The following is a 21,245-nucleotide window of genomic DNA, read 5'->3' on the forward strand; positions in this document are numbered from 1 at the left end:
ACAATCTTGTGTTTATTTCCCACCAGGGCAACATTGTATCTAAGAAAAGCATGATGCTAAACAGACCTCCCCACACGTGTGTGAACTTTGGGATTCATCTATTTTTGGTATTGTGGGAAATAATTTCATTTTGGAAAACAAAATAAAATAGATTTTTTTTTTTTTAATCAAAATGTGTTTACAAGTTTTTGTTTTTGTTTTTTCCTGCAGGCAAGAAAGATCCTAACTAAATAAAACTTTCTCCAAATCACTATCAAGGAGAAAACAATGAAAACCCAGGGACTCACATGACATCTGGACTCTGGGGCTGCTCCTTCCCAAACTCATGAACTAGCCTCTTTCTATTTTTGCAGGACTGACCCATGTGTATTTGCTTTGAGAGCAGGGAGAAAACTAACCCCAAAAGTAACCGCAGCTCCCCACAAAGAGCATTGCTTGCTTACTAAGAAGAACTGTGAGTGTACCTCAGGAACATGAGCTTCCCTGGGGGGATGCCTGTGTCATAGCTGAGAGCAAGGCGGGTCATGACCAGCTGAGGAAAAGCATGTACAAGCTCTTGGGCTGAGCAACTGAGACCCATCAGGCTGGTGAGAGTGTGACCCAGCTCCTGACTGATGTTAAATCTGTTTTGGCCAAGAACAACTGAACACACTTAACGATGTTTAAAAGTACAAACAAGGCAGAACAAAAACAACCAAGAGATGCTGTGACAAATACAATTCTGACCCAGCCTGAGCTGAGGCTGCTGATTTGTAACTCTTCTTGCCTAGCTTCTGATTGGTTTGGAACCTGAGAAAAATACATTTTTCAATAAAACTGATAGCTTCTGAGGGAGCTTTCTCCATCCTTCTTAGCTGGCTTTGTTGGAAACCTGTGGGGGCACAGAGTAAAATTAAGATCTCAAAGGGACCTGTTCCAAATAGAATTTGTCACAGACATTTGCTACAGGTTCTCTCTGGGAGCTGGAGGAGGAGGCGGCAGATCTAAAAATGAACTCGACCTTATTTGTGCCAGAACAAAGCATTAGTGGGGGTGATAAGAGAAGGAGGGAAGGGATGCTTTAAAAAAAAAGAAAGAAAAGAAAAGAAAAACCTGCCGGAGCGACAGGTAAGTTAAGAGAAGTTCCTTGGGGGCACTTTTTACAAAAACTAAGGAATGACAGTCAAATTATGTCAGGTATGTTCAGTCGGTTAGATAATTTTTGAGGGCTATCATCTTATGATTTTAGCAGCAATAAAACCAAGCACTTCGTTAAACGTAAAATGTTCTCAAAAAGCAGTTAGTAGTTTTAAATTCCAAACACACACACTTATTAAGAAATCTCCTCCCAGGGCTCTCAGAAGAAAACACAGCATGACACAGGAGTTTTGTGAGTCTCAGAAGCCACAACACACCTTGTGGGACACATGACAAATATATGATTGGCACAGCAGGTTCAGGGGACGTGCATTTAGAGCGGGAGGTGTCATACCGAGAAGAAGTGATCACCGGCATGGCTTGTCCTTCCTAATCGCCAAAGACAAGACCGTGCAGGCCTCAGATATGGGCAAAGACAGAGATGTCCCATTTCCAAGTTTGAAATACACAAGAGTCTGGCCTTAGAAATATTTTGTTATAAGAGACAAATATATGTAAAGCACTTGGCATTGTGTCCATCATTCAATGTGCACTTAATGAAGGCCATCCATAACTTTTTATTATTTGTATTAAAGTACCTTATATAAGTAAGTACCTAATATAGCAGACACTCATATAAATATAGTTATCAACAAAAAATGAAAAAATGAAATGAGGTTAAGTAATCTTTACAGGCCAATTAGTAATGAGAAATATATATATGCATATATACACACATATACATATATATATATATATATACACATATACATACATAAAACTGGCCTTTTGGTTGGTTTTTTGTTTTGTTTTGAGACTAGGTCTTATGTAGCCCAAACTGGCCTTAAAATATAGCACTGAGAATGACCTTGACTCCCTGATCTTCCTGTCTCAGCCTCCTAGGTGTAGGGATTAAAGATGTCCTACTGTGCCTTTCAGATTGGATATATTGAATACACGGCTCTTCTTTCAGGTCCCAATTAATACTATCTCATGGATACAACAGCACACACCTGCAATGCCTTCAAGAGGCCAAGGCAAGAAGGCTATTGAACAGGTACCTTCACAGAGCCCTGGCCTGTTCTAGAGCAGACCGCCTGGAGCAAAGCACAGTGACCTCCCAGTTTCCCTTCCTAGCTGCACTGTGGCACTGCCCTTCCTTCCTAGCTGCACTGTGGCACTGCCCTTCCTAGCTGCACTGTGGCACTGCCCTTCCTTCATAGCTGCACTGTGGCACTGCCCTTCCTTCATAGCTGCACTGTGGCACTGCCCTTCCTTCATAGCTGCACTGTGGCACTGCCCTTCCTTCATAGCTGCACTGTGGCACTGCCCTTCATAGCTGCACTGTGGCACTGCCCTTCCTTCATAGCTGCACTGTGGCACTGCCCTTCATAGCTGCACTGTGGCACTGCCCTTCATAGCTGCACTGTGGCACTGCCCTTCATAGCTGCACCGGGGCACTGCCCTTCATAGCTGCACTGTGGCACTGCCCTTCATAGCTGCACTGTGGCACTGCCCTTCATACTCAGTTTTAGTGCTCTCCTCAGCTCCCCACTCAGTAAGCTTCCCGCACGCCGAAATCATGTCGGCTGTTCCCTCCACAGGGAAGTTCAATCCCACTCACTCTATAGGTTCTGCCTTGAGTTGTTATAGTACATAGTCTTCAATTTCTATGCAGGAGTCTTCCTTTCTTCCACAGAGACTAACTCCAACTTCCTTAATTTTTCTCATGGAGTTCTTCTAATCTCCAAATTGGTTTTACATTTCATATCCAGCATATAGCTCCAGACTAGATAAAGTATATGAACTGAGGCAAAAATCTGGCCACTGCTGAATGTAGTAATAGGAAAAGGAAGGACCTTAGGATTCCTATATATTACTCTTTCTGAGAAGAAAACTGTCATTAAAAAAATCATAAAACTCCTATGTCAAATCCCAGCTTTACCAGCTTACCAGCTCTATGGCCATGGAGAAAGTACTGACATTTCCTGACTTCAATGTTTTCATTTTTAAAAAACCACCACTCACAAGCTTGCTTTTATGGTTAAGCCTACAGTAACCACCCTCACATGCTGGGCTCACTTCTTCCTTGTTTCTTCCTTTTCCTTCCAACTTTCTTTAGTACATTTTTGCTATCTCCAATGTGTAAACCTTATCAATCATGATCACTTTGCCTCTTTTGTTGGTACTCTTTTCAGTTCAGGGAAAAAAAGAAAGAACAGTGTGAATTTCTTTCTTGGGACATTGAGAGATTATACTCTTGGAAAATTCAAGAAACTTGATGTTTGAATGTTCTGAAAGTGGGTAAAACAGCAGAACCATGACAGGAGAGACAGTTCCAATCATATATTTCTCTAGATAGTATGAGAGATGAAACTAAAAGTTAGGAGAGATGATTGCGTATCTTCATGTTTACCAACATGCAAAAGCACTTTAAACCTAAAAATCTCACATGCAGTGTCATGCAAAACCAAACGCAGCATAGGATGAAGGGGATCAGCAAAGACTGCAGAAGGTTCCAGGCAACCAACTGAAATAAGCTTCAAGTTCATACAAACCTCCAACATTAAATTGCTATGTCTGATATAAATGTTTTCACCATCTAGTCTCTCTCTCTTTTTCTGTGAAAATGAAAGGGGGAAAAACAGAAGCATAAAAAATTAAAATGTTGTTCTTGCGGGGGAACAAACTGCAAATTGGCAAACAAACAAACAAACAAAACAGTTAAAAGTAAATGTCTGCAATGCAGCATATGCCAACATGAAATGGTCACAGAACTACAAGGACACACAGAGAGCATGGTTACCAGAAAAGAATGGATGACCTTGTTTGCAAACAATGGAAAGCTGTGATGATGTTATTTAAATAGACAGTGCTCCTGGCTTCATAGCTTCTAACACAATAAGCTGTTTTATGTTTGTTTTTTAAATTGAGCTATTTGAATATTACCCATATACATATGATATACATACACACATATATATCAAAAGCTTTGAATACCATGTATCATGGAGTGGTACCATGCTGTAAAACAAAAGAAAAAACTTAGCTTTTTGGAGAGTTTTATACTTATGAATACTGTAATATCTCTACAGTGTTCTGTATTTAATCAGGTAACAAGTATATCCAATAAGAATAGTTTCATCCCACTCTGAGGTGGGAAATAAGCATGCAGCAGTTAAACTCATCCTGTTAATTCTGGAAGTTGCTGCTATGATTGCTTTAGTGACAAATGTATATAAAATGGGTCTAATAGTATGATGCCATTGGGAAAGTTCTTGTAAAATCTGAACATGAAAGGTAGGTCTGCCCCCCTCACAATATTAAGATACTTCTCTGCTGAAAGCTTACTTTGATTAAGCCTGTCAATAAACAGTCCAAGGTTCTAATGTCTTTGTGTGCATATACGCTGTGTGTAAATGCACATCACAACTCCACTGTTTGAAGGTTCCCCACATACTGGCTCTCTCAAAGTAATTCCTGGTGGAGAAAACTCAAGGGCTGGACCACTGTCTTTTTAACACACTGTAATCAGCACGGATGAAATGATGGCGTAGTGGTGGGAAAGCAGAAAACGGCTAACCTTCCTCATTCTTATCAGATCTTCAGGCTTTTCTGCAAGCTTCTGTTTTGCCAGAATTCAATAAAGAAAAAAATAAAAAAAATATTGGCTCATTGAAGTTTCCTTGAACCTTTAATTTATTTTAAAGAGGAATGGGGGAGAATCAAAAATTGAGGGGGAGAAGGGAAAAGGGGCGAGTGGCCTTTTGGCACAAACCTGTGTTTGGTCACCATTTGAGGTAGGTACTGTGACCTCGGTGTGGGGTTTTTCCACCTACATTTAAGAAATAAAATAGTGAAACATTTTAGGTTAGCAGGCTTCCATGAACAGTAAACAGCTTCATGAAGCTGGGGGCTCAATATCCTGAAGAATGGCCACCACAGCAGGAAGCTTTACTCCCAGGGCAATGCTAGTTTTCACCATCATAGTTTCAAGGCTGAAGAGGGCGTATGGATAGCCAGATTACCAAAAAGGAAAACTGAGTTAATCATTCTATTGATGAAAAAACATTTTAATACTTATTTATATATAAAAAGTACCCACTAAAGCAATAATCCAGCCTTAATCCTAAGTGATATGCTCTTGTTCATGACCTGGAAGTACTTTGATGACAGAGAGAGGGAGTGTGGCAGTCAGAAGACAGCCTCAGGTGTCAGTTTTCACCTTCTACCTTGCTTAAGACAGGGTTTCTCTTGTCCACCGAGGTGTATGCCGTATTTTCCTGATTCTACCTCCCTTCTCCCAGTAGGGGTGTACTGAGATTCCAGACACAAGTGTTACTGCATCTGGCTTTTTATGAGGGTTCTGAGGATTTGAACTCAAGCAAACACTTGATCCACTGAGTCATCTTCCCAGCCCTGGGAGCACTTTAAATCATAGTTAAGAACAGATTTATAAGTAGAGATATAAATGTATAATATACATGATAGAAATAGTTTTTATAGTTAAAACACATGTAATAAAGCATGTAATGCACCAAACAGGTAAATACAAAGGAGTCTATTAGTTGTTTAATACATTTAAGGAGACAACTTTACTCTTCAATTTATTGAAAAAAAAGAAGCATATCAAAATAAATTACATACAAATTGTAATTGATACATGCAACTACTTCCACCTTGGCTGCAGCATCCAACATTCCAGTCTCCTCTCTAGGAAGCTGGAACCACATGCTTGGCAGATGGGCAAGATTTATGCTTAGTAGTAGCAGAGGAATACTATCCTAGGGATGCCTGTGTATCTTTGGAATACCTCTAAAAATAACCATCTTACATTCAGAAATTGGAGTAATTATTCAAAAACCTGATTATGATGAGGAAACGCAGCAGGTATTTCAAATTTAGAAACCAAATTGTCTTTTTCAAGGGTTAAATCAGTTTTGTTTTATTACTCAATTTTTACAGAACCTCATCAACTTGTGATTTTTGATATATTCTTTTAACAAAGCAGCATTGCTCTGGAGAACAATGTCACTGTGCTATTTTCCCTAGGTTGAATATAAAAAACATTAGGTAACATCAGACTTTGCTATACTGCCAAACATATATGCACATCCAACCATGACACTTTTGTTTGTTTGTTTGTTTTTCGAGACAGGGTTCCTCTGTGAAACAGTTCTGGCTGTCCTGGAACTCACTCTGTAGACCAGGCTGGCCTTGAACTCACAGAGATCTGCCTGCCTCTCCATCCCAAGTGCTGGGATTAAGGGCATGTGCCACCACCGCCTGGCCCAACCATGACACTTTTCACTACCAAGAGTAATTAACAGTTGGGTCATTCTGCTCTAGATCCCAGGGAACAAGTTAGCTCACTTGCCTGAGCTTAACTTTTCATAAATAATAAAATAAAGAAAATGTCTGTTTTCAGTTTGTTTGTTTTTGAGATAGAGTTTCACTATGTAGCCTGGGCTGGCATCCAACTCCATTTCCCAATATCTGGAATTACAGACATGTGCCACCATTCCCAAATTAAAACAGACATAATGCCTTCATAGAAATATATATACTCTGTAAATACTAGTTTAAAATTATTTCATAAAGCTTAAGTTCCTTGTTTAAACAATAACGTCCTTCTGGGTCCTTAGTAATAATCTAGCAGCAGAAAATGGAGAGCCACCACATCAGTTTAAGAATTAAGGCCAAAAAGAAGGGAGCAACGGCACATACCTATAGACTCAGCTACTAGGGAGAATAAGGCAGAAGGATTTTGTGAGTGCGGGAGTTCAAGGTTAGCCTGGGAAACATAGAAAACCCATTTCATTCTGTCAAAGCTCCAAGAGCCAAAGGAACCTATTTTTGAAGTACTTGCATGTTTCATGGGCAAAAGGAAAACCAGTGAGGCAGCAGAAGATCAGAGGCATCTGAGCCATTCAGGAAGACCTGGCAGTTTCAACAGCCAACACAGTCAGAAGAGCTAGCTGATACACTCCAACACTAAAAACTAAGCAGGTATTCAAAGACCACATGAAGACTAATGTCATGGACACCAGGCTGGTTACAAAAATACAAACACCCACCAGTCATTCATTCAAAGACAGAGAATCTGTATGTCATATTTAACAGTTTTGTTTTGTTTTGTTTTTTTAAATAACAGCTGCCCACTGTTCTATGTTAAACCAGATATTGATCTGACTTCAAAAAACAGATGTGATCTGCACGCTATCGGTATGCAAAAGAGAAGGTACTTTTCCTAAGGCCTTAACAAAAAGGTCGGTTTTTTGTTTTGTTTTGTTTTGTATTTTAAGACAGGGTTTCTCTGTGGCGCTCTGGCTGTCCTGTCTTGGATCTCCCTCTGTAGACCAAGCTGGCCTCGAGCCTGCTTCTGTCTCCTGAGTGCTGGGATTAAAGGTGTGCACCACCACTGCCAGGCAGTGAAAATGTCCTTCTTCTCTCTCTCTCTTTTTTTTTTTTTTTTTTTTGAGCTGAGAACCGAACCCAGGGCCTTGTGCTTGCTAGGCAAGTACTCTACCACTGAGCTAAATCCCCACCCCGAAAATGTCATTCTTATGAAGGCCATTTCTCATAATCTCTTCACTAGTGAGACCTGCAGCTGCTTTAACAGACCTAAGCCAGCACTGTGTAGATGTCATTTTAAAAGCTTGAACATATAAAAAATGAGCAGCCCTGCTATGATTTCTGGGAGATTCGCTAATTAACTGGTTAACTTTTCAGCTTAGTGCAGTAACTATGGGTTTACTCAACTGAGCAGCAGAACTTCTCCCACACAGCAGATCTCCTCCATATCTAGCTGTGTGCTTTCTAAAAACCTGGGCTGGAGAGATGGCTCAGCAGGTAAGAGCACTGGCTGCTCTTGAAGAGGACCTGGGTTTGATTCCTACATGGTGGCTCACACTGTGACTCTAGTTCCAGGGGATCCGATGCCTTCTTCTGACCTCTGAGAGAACAAGGCACGCACATGGTGCACAGACATAAATTCAAGCAAATCATTCATCCACATAAAATAAAAAATTAATCCTAAAAAACTTAGAAAAGATTTAAATAGCTATATAAATGTGCTTTACGCAGTATCTATTCTTTGGAAATCAAATTCTACAAAAACATACAAGAAGGTAATGAGAGACGATTTCTTTTGGAAACAGTGAGAAAAAGCTACTACGATGGGAATAAGATTCTGTAAGATTCTGTTGCTCTGACAACATCTGTAACTCAGCACGCACGGTAGCTGACGTCAGGTTTCTAAGACATACCTTCCACGCTTCTGTGGGCTCAGGCTCAGCCTGCTCAGATGGCTCTTCTTCCCCTTTCACTTCAGCCTTCACAGCCTCCTTCGGGGTCTTTTTGACACCCGGCCCCTCCGTGACCTGACTCTGAGCAATGGCTGGTGCGGACGTAGGCCGAGGACTTCGGTCTGTGGACTCAGCAGCTGCTGCTATGTGAGGAAAAGGAGAAGGAAGATGAAGGCAAGTGCCACTGTCCTGACCTTACATCACAGGGTGACAATGTGAATCCTGTATCTGTCCTACAGAAGGCAAACACAAATCATTAACGCTTTTTGAGGTAGCTTCTGGCAACAAGACAAAGGCATCCTCAACAGAGAAACTAGAACATCTTAATGACTGTCCCATAAACGCTGAATTTGGGAGAAGATTGAAAAATGAAATCAAAGCCATTTAATTTATAATCTGTTAATTAAAAAACAAACTTACAATGAAGGGTGGATTCAGGATGGCTCTCCCAATAAGCCTTTTTGAATTAAGTATCTGTTTATTTTTAGATGGTTTCAGGAATCTAAACATCTAATTTAAGGGGGAAAATGAAGTCTGTCTTCTTATTTTTGTTTCGTTGTTTTTTGTGAAGTCTTCTGATAGCCAAGCACTACTACTGTTTTATGTGTATGAAGGCAAATCTTTGAGCCAGACACTCTTCTTTAACAAATCATCTGATTAACATTCATTCAAACACTTCCTTCATCCAAAAACAAAGCATCAACTATTTGAGCCCCCTCCCCACCTGACCAATGTCTTCCAGCCTATTCTCTATAGTACACTGGCTTATTTTTCCCCCAGGGCCATTTGACAATGTCTGGAGATGTTTCTGGTTATCACAACTGGGGTGGAGAAAGAAAGGAGGTGCTGACATCTAGTGCATAGAGGCAAAGGTGGATGAGGCTGGGAAACCCTAGTTAGCAGAGACGCCTGCTTAGACCACTTTAGAGAGAATAAACAATACAGGCTGACAATAAAAACCTCTGCACATAATTAACTGTTGCTTGGATTGGAACTATTTGGCATCTATACTTTAGGTAATTTAGTTCAAAATAGGGATTGAAGCTATAGCTCAGTGATAGACTGCTTGCCTAGCAAGCAGCAGGCCCTGGTTCCACCCCCAAAAATCACAAAATAAAACAAGAAACAGTCATATTTTTCAGTTTTTAATCTTCATTCTTTTCTTTTAGGGTTTAAAAGAAAATGCCCACACATTTTGTAATAAACTTCACCAACTAGACACTGTCTAAGAAAGTAAGTTTTGTTGTTTTTTTTTTAATGTGATTTAATTTTGTTTGTTTTTTTGTTTGAGGGTCTTTTCTACATAGCCCTGGCTGTTCTAGAACTCAGTATGCAGACCAGGCTGGCCTTGAACTCTCAGAGCTCTGTCTGTCTCTGCCTCCTGAGTGCTGGGATTAAAGGTGTGCACTATCACACCTAGCTTTAATATTTCATTTTAAAATCATATTTAATTTCTATTACCAGTATGTCTCTGTGCGGAGGTCAGAAAGTAACCCATGGACAATTGATTCTTTCCTTCCACTTGAAATCAGGGATTGAACTCAGGTTCTCAGGCTTGCATACCTTTTACCCACTGAGCCATCTCAACAGCACTGACTTAATATTTCAGATAAAGGACCATCATCCTTTCTTTCTTTTTTTGGGGGGTGGGGTGGGGTGAGGTGGGGTGGGGTGGTGGTTTCTGTGTAGCTTTGCGCCTTTCCTGGAACTCACTCTGTAGACTAGGCTGGCCTCTACTCACAGGGATCCAGCCTCTGCCTCCCAAGTGCTGGGATTAAAGGCATGCGCCACCACCGCCCGGCTCCATCATCCTTTCTTATACTGAGACTTTTAGTTTTAATACTCTTACATGGAAACCTCACAATTTCATTATGTACTTTCCTTCCTCCTCAGACTACTGAACATAATTTATTCTGATACATTTAGATTTATAAACTTTAAAAATGAAGCAAAACAAAGGAATTCTTTTAAGCTAGAACAAACTGAAAAATGGAAAGTTACATCTATCTTACACATATGACAAAGAGAGAAATGTTTATTATCCTGTAATGATCTCCAGAGAAGGAATTTCTCAGAGGATGCCTAGCAGAAGAACAGCGGAAACCCAGAGCCTATTTCATCTCGCAATGACAGATCTGTGGCCGCCTGCAAGTCCCCGTTGCTAATGGGTGCTCTCAGCTAGTCAATGCAAGAGTGGCAGATGGCAAAGCAAGCCTAACAAAACAAGAGAAATGACAAAATATTTTTCTCACAGTTGTGTTAAAGCCTCGTATTACTTGTGTATTCACACCTCCTCTCCAAGAACTGGTTCAACTCTGCCTGGAATCAAGGAACATGGCCCTTGCTTTCACCACGTGCTATTTTGTCACATGAATTTGGTTCTAATCCAACACTAATACTGCAGAGCCAAATGATGTATGTCTCCAACATTCCTACTGTGTATGGGAACGTAGACACAAATAGAAAAACTGATGGGTAGACACAGAGGTGGCAATAGTTTAGAAACTGGAAAATACCAGCTGCAGTGAACATTCCTCACTATGAAAACCAACAACAAACAGGCAAGATCCAAACTCTGAAGCTCAGTCACACACAGTGGGGCTAGGAAAAGAGACTAGTTTCCCTGCCCGTGGATGTGGAAGACAGTAACTGTAGAGGAGAGCTGGGGAAGAACACTCAACAGATAGAAATACATTTCATGAACTCTAAATATCAATAACTTTGATCATACTTCAGTCCTTGTATTTATCCTTTATAGGCTAATGTTATCTCAAGAATATGTTGGGCAAAAATTAATTATACACACAGCAGCATATAAGCCAAATGAAGGATACCACTTAGGAGCCCTGGAGAAAGGCAAATTTTCTTCATTTCCACAGTAAGGAGACTGCAAACTATAGATCACAATAAATATGGTAGGGGTTGGTTTAAAAAAAAAAAAAACCACAGCTTTATTGGGATATAATTTATATACTGTACAATTTGCTCATTTAAAGTGTAATTAAACGTTTATTAGTATGTTAGTGGATTTGTTTTTAAGATGCTTTGGCCTGGGCTGGGGAGATGACTCAGCTGGTAATGTGCTTGTGGTGCAGCATAAGGACCCGAGTTCAGATCCTCAGCACCCTGCACCAGCTAAGTCACACCTGTGAGCTTAGTCCTGGGTGGGGGAGCAGATCCTGGAGCTCACTAGCCAGCCAACCTATCAAACTGGTAAGCTCCAGGTTCAGTGAGTGACTCTGTCTCAAAATATAGGTGGAATGTGGTCATGGGAGGCACCTGATGCCAACCTCTGGCCTCGACGTGCACTATACAACATACCCACTGCAGCACTCACTCATGCTCAAGCACACTTTAATTCAGGAATAGAACATAGTTCAATGGCAGAGCACTTGCCTGGCATGCCTAAGGTCCTGGGTTTGATCCTTTGCACCAAGAAAAAGATAAATGATAACTGTTTTGAGCATTATTATTTCATTTGTTGCCTATTAAGGATTCTGAAGTCTGTATCAAGAACATTTCACTTTAAAAAGTCAATGTCAGGCTGAAGAGATGGTTCTGTGGTTAGGAGCACTGGCTGTTCTTCCAAGGGACCTGGGTTCAATTTCTAGAACCCACATGACAACTCATAACTGTCTGTAACTCCAGTTCCAGGGGATCTGACACCCTCACGCAGACATACATGCAGGCAGAACACCAATGTACATAAAATAAAAATAAATAAATCATTTTTAAAAATTTTTAAAAATTCAGTGTCTTCCACTTCTGAAGGATCTGCTCAAAGTGCTGGTGCTGACATTCACAGAACCACTGATTTCAGTTTCCATGCCACTGCTGGCTGACAAGAACAGATGCAGACTTGGAAGAGGTGTCGTTATTTTCTAATTATGTGTACTGGTGTGTGTGTGTGTGTGTGGTGTGTGTAGTATGTGCACCTGAGTGCAGGTACCTGCAGACTCCAGAAGAAGGTTTGGAATCCCTCAGCGCTAGAGTTACAGGTAGTTGTGAGCTGCCTGATGTGGGTGCTGGAAATTGAACTTAAGATTTTCTACAATAATACTACATGCTCTTAACCACCAAGACATCTCTCCAGCCCTAATTTTTTGTTTTGTTTTGTTTTTGGGACAGGATCTCTCTGAATAACAGCCCTGGATGCTGTTTTTCCACTGGCACAATGGCTGCACCTGAATCTACTGCTGTTTCAGCCAGTAATTACAGCTCTGCAGTTATGGCCTGCTTCTCAGGCAGAGGCCCAGAAGGACTTTTACATCCCACTGGTTCTGCCTCCTGCTGCTCCACCAAATGTAGTTTTTGACTAAATCTCTATCATTCTATTTATCAATCAGACTTGGTAGTCAGAGGCTGGGGTGGAAACCTGCCAGCTCAGAGAGGTTAAGGAGCAACTAGCTGATCTTCCCTCTTTGCAGCATCTCAAAAAGAGAGCATCCTTCTTCTCCGCCAAACCAAAAAAGCCTGCCATATTCAAAGTATCTCCCTACTACTTCCTCTGCGTCTCTCTATTCTCCCAGACTCCCTCTGATCTTTACGATTCCTTTTTTTCAACTAGTTACTGGTTCCACTTCCTGATCCAAGTTTGATTTTATTTAATTAACGCAAACACACACTAGGGGTTCACAGTGTGATGGAATATCCCGCAACATTCCCCCCTTTTCTCTAGATAAAAAGGAAAGGTTTTAACTCTAATGCAGTAAAACTATATACAATATGAACAATTACCAGGTAAGAATTGCATTCACAATGTCCAGTCCATTTGTATTTGGCAAATTCAGAAAAAGTATTCTATTATCTATCCTATCTTGGTGAGTCCAAAGTTTTATACCTAAACCACTTTCTATTATAACTTGTACTACCAACTTAAAAATATCTTTTTAGACCTTAAAACATTTTCTTAGATAAACAACTTAAGCTTTATGTTTTTCAACCTTATAAACCTTACATCTTTTTTGTAAGTCTCCTGACTGCCCTAGAACTTACTCTGTAGACCGGGCTGGCTTCAAACTCAGGGATCCAGCTGCGTCTGCCTCCAAGTGCTGGGATTAAAGGTGTGCATCACCATTACCTGTCCCTAACTATATTTTTTTAAAGGGAAGTGAGGGGCTGGGAAAATGGTTTGGTGCATAAATAGCTTGCTGCACAAATGTGAAGACTTGAGTTCAAATTCCTAGAATCTACATAAAGTTGTACACAACAGTGTACACCTGTAATCTTCATGCTCTCTGGAAATAGAGACAGAATCCCTAGCAGCTCATGTGCCAGCTAGCCTGCTATACACAGTAACAGTCTTCTTATGTCTACATTCACGTTGTTGCATAAGCACATCCACACCCACACGCACCCCCACCCCAATAATAATAGAAGTCAAAACAAAGTAAAAGGAGAGTAAACCCAATAGGAAAAGTCTTTAACTGCTTAAAGCAGTGGTTCTCAACCTGTGGGCCCTGACCTTTGACAAACTTGTCTCCAAAACTATTTATGTTACAATTCATAACAGTAGCAAAATTACAGTTAAGAAGTAGTGTGAGGAAATGTACTAAAGGGTCGCAGCATTAGGAAGGTTAAGAACCACTGGCTTAGAGTAATACCTAGAATATTAAGTGCTCAATGAATATTAACTATTAGCAACTTCACTCTCTCCTTCCTACATAAGGACAGCGAGAGGAGTGAACGCACAGCTGGGGCTAGAGGAACGCCCAGCAGCTAAGACCTGTGCTCTTGCGGAGGAACCTAGTTTTGTTCCCATCACCCACACTGGGCAGCTCACCACTACCTCTAACTCCAGATACAGAGGCTCTAATGCCCTCTTCTGGCATCCGAGGGTACCCACACTCATGTGGTTGATATACTGTGCACCCCAATAAACTTATCTGGGGGTCAGAGAACGGCACAAGCCACATCCAACCTCACCTTGCCAACTTCTTAGCTGATCCTGTTTCCTCAAAATGGAAGCCTCTGAGTCCTCATCCAAATGGATCTCAGCTGAACTGCTGCTAAAAGCCTAAAAACTTAACCAGCTCTAGTTCCTGGTTTTCACACCTTAAATACCTTTCTGTTTCTTGCCATCACTTACTGGGATTAGGTATGTGTCACCGTGCCTGGCTGTTCCCCAGTGTGGCCTTGAACACACAGAGATCCTGCCTGCTAAGGCTAAGGGATTAAGGGTGTGTGCTGCCTGACTTCTTGTTTACTTAAAATGGCTGGCCTCCCCTACCCCCATCTCCAGGCAAGCCTTATTTATTAACATACAAATAAAATATCACCACACACACATACATATAATTAAAAATAAAATAAATCTTATTTTTAAAGCCACATCACAGTGAACAGTCCTGGCTTCTGTTTCTAGTTCTAAATAGCTTTTTGACTTTGGTAAAGTGCTTAAATTCTAAAGCTAAGTAAGAATGATAAATATCAGTAGACAGCTATCTGAAGAAATGAGAAAAAAAATGTTTCAATAAAAATGTAAAGTAGTTGCAGCACAGTGCTTTAATCCCAGCACTTGGGAGGCAGAGGCAGGAGGATCTGAGTTCGAGGCCAGCCTGGTCTACAGAGTGAGTTCCAGGACAGCCAGGGCTGCACAGAGAGACTGTCTTGAAAAACAAACAAAAAGAGAAAAGTAAAGATATGAGTTGGGATAGCTTAAAATAAAATACATAACAGGAAAAAACCTTTAAAGTTGGGTCTAGCTAAATGATAGAGCATTTGACTACAGAAAAATCTAGGTAATCAATACACATGTTTCTGTAAATAAAGATTTCTAATTTGTTTAACTTACCAAAGACCATTAACACTTGAATTTTTAATTTTGGCCATGTGAAAGAAATGGTACATCAGGCTTAGTGTCTATATAGCCCTGAAATGCCCCGTAGAGGGAAGGCAGTGTTACGTGGTGTCGGACAGACCTGGGTTTTTTGTCCACACTCTTTGCATGTTACTATTTGTGACTTCTCAGCAAGCCACAGAGACTTCCCACCATTAGTTTTCATAGATGAAAAACAGCTTTAAAATCTAGCTCCTCACATGGAAGTTCAAGTGGAGGTTGGGGTCTTGCTGGGTAAGGAACAAGCTCCCTTGTAGTATCACATGAATACAGCAAAGATATGGAGGTTGAGCGCTAACACAAAACAGAAGCCTTGCTTCTCAGTATCCCACACTGCTCCCTTCTGGAGTCTCTCCTTCCACTAAAGGATCAAACCTCAGAATAACACTTGATTTTCTTTTCCTTGCCATTTCCAATACTTAATTAGCAGTGCAGTCAGCTCTACTGCCGAAGTGAATTCCTAACGGCTTTCCTTTGCCGTGGGCGATACTTAAACAAGCTGTCATCAACTCTCACCAATGTTCCTCTCCCTGTGTTTACTAGAATTTACATCAGACAACTGTTACATGTAGTTTGGGTTTTAGTTTTCTTCTTAGATGGAAAGCTTAGATCCTCTGCAGCAGCCACATTTCAGGTTCTTAACAACCACACAGTGATTCTGAATCAACATTACATGTTCCCATTGGCACAGAAAGTTCTATGTGACAAAGCTCATTCCTCCCTTCAGGAGTATGTACTTGCTACTCCTTCATCCGGAGTGTTTCATCTAGACGTTGGGATTGCTAGTTACTTCTCATAGTTCAGGTCTCAACTAAATGACATTCTTCTGGGGAACCTTCTGAATTTAACCTGAGACAGCTCCTCTATCTCCCGACCTGGAGACATTTTGCACCTCATTTTCCCATTTTATCTTCTTCATAGCACTCATGACTTCCTGAAGTTGTTTGGTTTGTTTCTGTTTCTACCTATAGAGTGAAAACTCCATGAAGATAAGGCCACGTTTGATCAACACAGCAGTATCTCCAGGGAACATTAGGCACATAAGAAATGCAAAGCCAGTGTCTGAACAAAGTAAAAAATTAGTTAAATACTTAAATCTATTGGTATTCATCCCTTGCTGCCCTGCAGTGAAACTTTAGTTCTCATTTTCTTAAGATGGTTTTCTTAACTCTGTTGTTGAGGTTTTTGTTTGTAGGTCTGAGATGAGGTCTTACTATGTGGCCTTGGCTGGCCTAGAACTCAATGTGTGGAAAAGGCTGGCACAGAGATCCACCAGCTTCTGCCTCTGAGTGCTGGGAGTGCTAGGGTTGAAGGCATGGGACACCCCAGCCTGATTCTCTTTGGTCTGAAGCAGACAGTAGCATCACCTTTACTTTACCACTGAGGTTCTTTGTAAATTGGATCCATACTTCCCAGTTGGGCACTGTGGCACCTTTGTAACCCCAGTACTCAGGAGGTTAGGACAGGAGGCTAAGGAGCTTGAGGCAAACAAAACAAAGATACATGCTCAACTATGGTCACAGCAGCACTATTCTTAATAGCCAGAACCTGGAAACAACCTAGATGCCCGTCAACTGAAGAATGGATTAAGAAAATGTGGTACATACACACAATGGAGTACTACTCAGCAGAGAAAAACAATGGCAGCATGAAATTTGCAGGCAAATGGATGGAATTGGAAAATATCATCCTGAGTGAGGTAACCAAAACCCAGGAGGACAAACATGGTATGTACTTACTCATAAGTGGATACTAGATATAAAGCAAAGAACAATCAGACTACAACCCACAGAACCAGGAAGGCTACAAAGCAGGGGGGACCCTAGGATGACTGTGGCTTATAACAAGTTTTGGTATTACTCAATCACTGGGCAAGCCTCAGTGAAACATTTAACTATTAGGATGAGAATTTGTACTGTATCAAGCTGATAATAGAAAGAAAAAAGAAAAAAAAGAAAAAACCCAAACCAACCAAACAAAAACCCTTGTGCTTCCTTTATCTTTCTCTAAAGATCCCAATAATATCTAACACAAACCTCCGTCAAGGCTCCTGGATGCCCGTTTGCTTGCTGTCCGCTCAAAGTGTGGGGCGGGCCTGTCAATCAGAGCACTGGCTTGCCTGGTCTGTGCTTGAGTCCGGCCACTGTACCGAAATTTAGATCCCAGGGCAAGAAATTTACTTTTGGGAATGGTGTCTGTAGAAGTGAGTCTGGGAAAGAAAAATCATAATAATTCTGTTATTTTATTATTTTATTTCAGTATTTTATAATTGTGACTATAAAACTAATAATCAACCAAGAATAAAAATATTTCCAAATTCTTGTATGTGTGTGTGCGCACGTGTGTGTGTGTGTGTGTGTGTGTGTGTGTGTGTGTGTGTAGTAGTTAAGCGATCCTTATTGTAAATCTATACCATATCTCAAGCAACCAGAATTAGTTTAGTTGAGACCTACATTAAAATCATTGTTAAGTCTTCATAGATAAGATTTTATGGTTTTCAAAATGCCTGATAGCACTGGAGGATTTACACTACATTCTTGAAATGTTTTTCATCATTTCGTCATACAGGATATTGAAACATCCCAGGAAGAGGTTACTTGCTTAAGGCTACAAAGCTGTTAGGAGGCTGGACTGTAACAACCCAAGCCCAGGCCCGAGTCCAGCTGCTGTGAAAACAACTAAAGCCCCTAGCAAGCACCAGGCCCCACCCCTCACTTCTGCTGTCCCTTTTTAGTGCGTGGGAAGGCACTCTGGGAAGGCACACTGCGGCATGCTTTCCAACCAAAAGAGGGGGAACTAGATTCACTTTACTTAGTCTCCTTGGTTCTCTCTCAACGGAGCTAAATAAAATGGCAGCCCTACAGAGAAGACACTTTCAACAGCAGGTTCAAGATAAATGTGCATAAATAATGTATCCTTGAGAAATACCTGAGTGAGAACAATACCTGAAAAACGTGTGATGCTCCACACACACTTTCCATAATTTCTTAGCTGCTCGGTAACTGGGAAGCTTGAAGCCAATGGTACTTTCATATTGTTCTTGCTATAAAGATACAAATAAACACAAAACATAAGTATTATTTGGTTATAGTGACACAGAGCCAGAGAAATATGACACCACCAGAGATGTTTTTAAATATGAAGAATATCTTGGGGTTGGAGAGATGGCTCAGTGGTTCCAAAGGACTGGTGTTCAATTTCCAGAACCCACATGGTGGCTCACAACCATCTGTTACTCCATACCCCGGGGATCCAACATCCTCTTCTGACCTCCATGGGTACTAGGCATGCATGTGGTGCACAGACATGCAGGCAAAACATCCATACACATAATGATCTTTAAAAATTAAAAAATTAAATTTTTTTCTTACTAAAAGAAACCTGTTCACTGAGGGAAGCTTTTTCTAAAGCAAAAAGGCCAGGAAATACATCTTCTACTACTTATGCATCTTTTTTTTTTTTTTTTTTTTTCTTTTTTGGAGCTGAGGATCAAACCCAGGGCCTTGGGCTTGCTAGGCAAGCGCTCTACCACTGAGCTAAATCCCCAACCCCAATGTGTGCATCTGTTTTGTTTTGTTTTAGAACACATACACAAGTGTTCTTCTGAGACATACTTTAATCAACTTTTGTCTGCTAGAACTGCTTTTCCTTAGGCACACACCTTCATTTGTAACTTTAGATTACTCCATAATTAGGGAGTGAGATGTCATTTCCCCAGCCAGTCACTATTATGATGCAATAGGAATTAGTAATGGGAGCAAAACTCTCAAACCAGATTACTTTTTTCTTTTTTCTAAAGGCAAGGTCTCACTATGCCCTGACTAGCCTGGCTATGCAATCTCAGGTCTCTGGAAATAAAGGTGTGCCTCCCTGTCCAGCCCAGGCTCTTTTCATTTAACACTGACAAGTAAGAATCACAAGTACTGACTGTGTTCAGCATGCTTGGTGTGTGCACATACCATGGAATGGCCAAACCAAGCAAACTGGCACAAAGACTAGCTCACAAGTCTTTTTTCTTTTCTTTTTTTGGGGCAAGAATACTTAAAACTAAGCCTCATAGTGCTTTTTTTCCTGGGGAGGGGGGGAGAGTCAGCTGAATGTTAAACCCAGGCCTCATATATGCCAGTGTACCTCTTAGCCATTGTCAAGAACACGTTCACTTGTAACCTATAGTTACCACATTGTGCAATAAAGCTCTGGCACTTATCTCCTTGTTCTTGAGTGATTAAAAGTTTCCTTTTCCTGTTTGACTGACCTGTGAGCACCCTTCTGACTGAAGCAAACCCCACCGGTCCTGAGAGAGCCATTAGAAACACAAGCTTTTGGTCTGCCCTCTTTGTTTCTACCTCAAGCACACCTTGTAAGATGGAAAAGGAAGCAGGTTCGCTTTGAGTGTGTTATTGCCAGCAACAGTGTGACTAGATTCTACAATTATGATTGCCTACATGAAGAAACTGAGCTCCAAGAAGTTATCTGCTCACTCAGCTACAAAATGGCGCAACCCTCGGCTGTGGTCATAGCACTCAACTTTTCAGAATTCTGCTCTTCTCAACTGCTTTCAGAAAGAATTATGTATTTTCACTATATAATAGACAGTTGAGAATTCTAAGCCCAGGGCTTCCCATAACATTTATTAATATTTCTGTGCATGTGTATTATTCTGCTTTCCTACATTAAAATGCAAGCTAGTTGAAGAATGGCATTTTTAGGACCGCTAGAATAGTCAGTGGCACACAATAAAAACCTGTTTAATAAGCATTTCTTGGTTAACTGGGCATGGTGGTGCATGCCTTTTAATGTCTGCACTGGCAGACAGGGCAAGCGGATCTTTGCAAGTTCCAAGCCAGCTGGGTTTACACAGTTAGACACTGTCTCAAAAAATTCTTTGTTGTTAAGACTGCTGGATTTGAACTGAGGGAGGATACTGATAAGCACTTGCAGAGGTAAATGATGGAATGAAACAGTGCTTCAAGGCACATCCAGAATTTCCAGGCTGAGGCAGTACCACTTTTCACCAGCAGATGGTAATACACACACACACAAAGCCACCTTCTATAAGCAAGGACAGGGCTTCTCTGCCTGGAGCTCTCCAGTCATCTCATTCAAATGGATTGGAACAGAACAGTTACTATTCTTCTTGAATATAAGGAAGCTCAGCTTCCAATCTTTCCAGAGTCTCTTGTTGAGGAAGTCGCAGAGAAGAAATTAGAGCTTAAAAAAAAAATACCTGGGGCTGCAGAGAGCTCGGTGGCTAAGAGCAAGCACATGCTGCTCTTGCACAGGACTCAAATTCAGTTCTCAGTACCCATGTCAGGTGGCTCACAAAGGCCTGTAGCTCTGGCCCGCCTCCTGGGGTACCTACATTAATGTGCACATACCCATACACACATTCCCTCCACACACACACTTAAAATTAAATCTCCAGGACAGCCAGAGAAACAGAGATCCTATGTAAAAACACAAAATGAAAACTTAACAAAATTAACTCCTATTTAAACAATTTTGCTGTTGTGCCACCATAGTTCTTCAATATAAAAGCTAAGTTGATGGGTAGAAAATGAAATTTGACTACCAATTACTGAGTTTTTTTTTTTTTCAGTTTTGTTTTGTTTTCTAGATGTTAAAGACAGTTCTTATGTGGACAGGCTTGGCAGTCCTGACCCTCTTTCTCCATCTCAAAAGTTTGAGGATCAGCTGTATGAGGACTACTTAGACGACATAAGGAGAAATGGGAAGAAGAAATGTTTGATTCATTCATTCATTCATTTTTTTTTCAAGACAGCGTTTCTCTGTGTACTGTCCCTGGAATGCACTCTGCAGACCAGGCTAGGCCGGAACTCACAGAGATCTGCCTATCTCTGCCTCCAAAGTGCTAGGATAGGATTAAAGGCATGCACCACCACCCAGTGATTCATTCATTCTTTTTTTGTTGTTTTTGTTTTTGTTTTTTTGTTTTTGTTTTTCGAGACAGGGTTTCTCTGTAT

The 21,245-nt window shown here is 40.9% G+C and overlaps 1 protein-coding gene across 22 annotated transcripts in view; it reads right to left on the reverse strand.

Moving 5' to 3' along the window:
* Positions 1–21,245, reverse strand: part of Epb41 (erythrocyte membrane protein band 4.1) — a 165,170-nt gene that overhangs the window by 36,383 nt on the left and 107,542 nt on the right. For 11 of the 22 annotated variants that reach the window (XM_036177794.1, XM_036177799.1, XM_036177779.1 and 8 more), the window contains exons 10-15: positions 18,207–18,304; positions 17,298–17,470; positions 8,385–8,566; positions 4,895–4,951; positions 4,700–4,741; positions 3,675–3,737 (exon numbers count right to left, since the gene is read on the reverse strand). In XM_036177794.1, the coding sequence (XP_036033687.1) occupies positions 3,675–3,737; positions 4,700–4,741; positions 4,895–4,951; positions 8,385–8,566; positions 17,298–17,470; positions 18,207–18,304 (615 nt within the window). The remainder of the gene's footprint in view (positions 1–3,674; positions 3,738–4,699; positions 4,742–4,894; positions 4,952–8,384; positions 8,567–17,297; positions 17,471–18,206; positions 18,305–21,245) is intronic. The other 11 variants (XM_036177778.1, XM_036177795.1, XM_036177792.1 and 8 more) reach the window with 5 other exon arrangements.

This window comes from Onychomys torridus, chromosome 2 (genome assembly GCF_903995425.1).
Source record: "Onychomys torridus chromosome 2, mOncTor1.1, whole genome shotgun sequence".
NCBI lineage: Eukaryota > Metazoa > Chordata > Mammalia > Rodentia > Cricetidae > Onychomys > Onychomys torridus.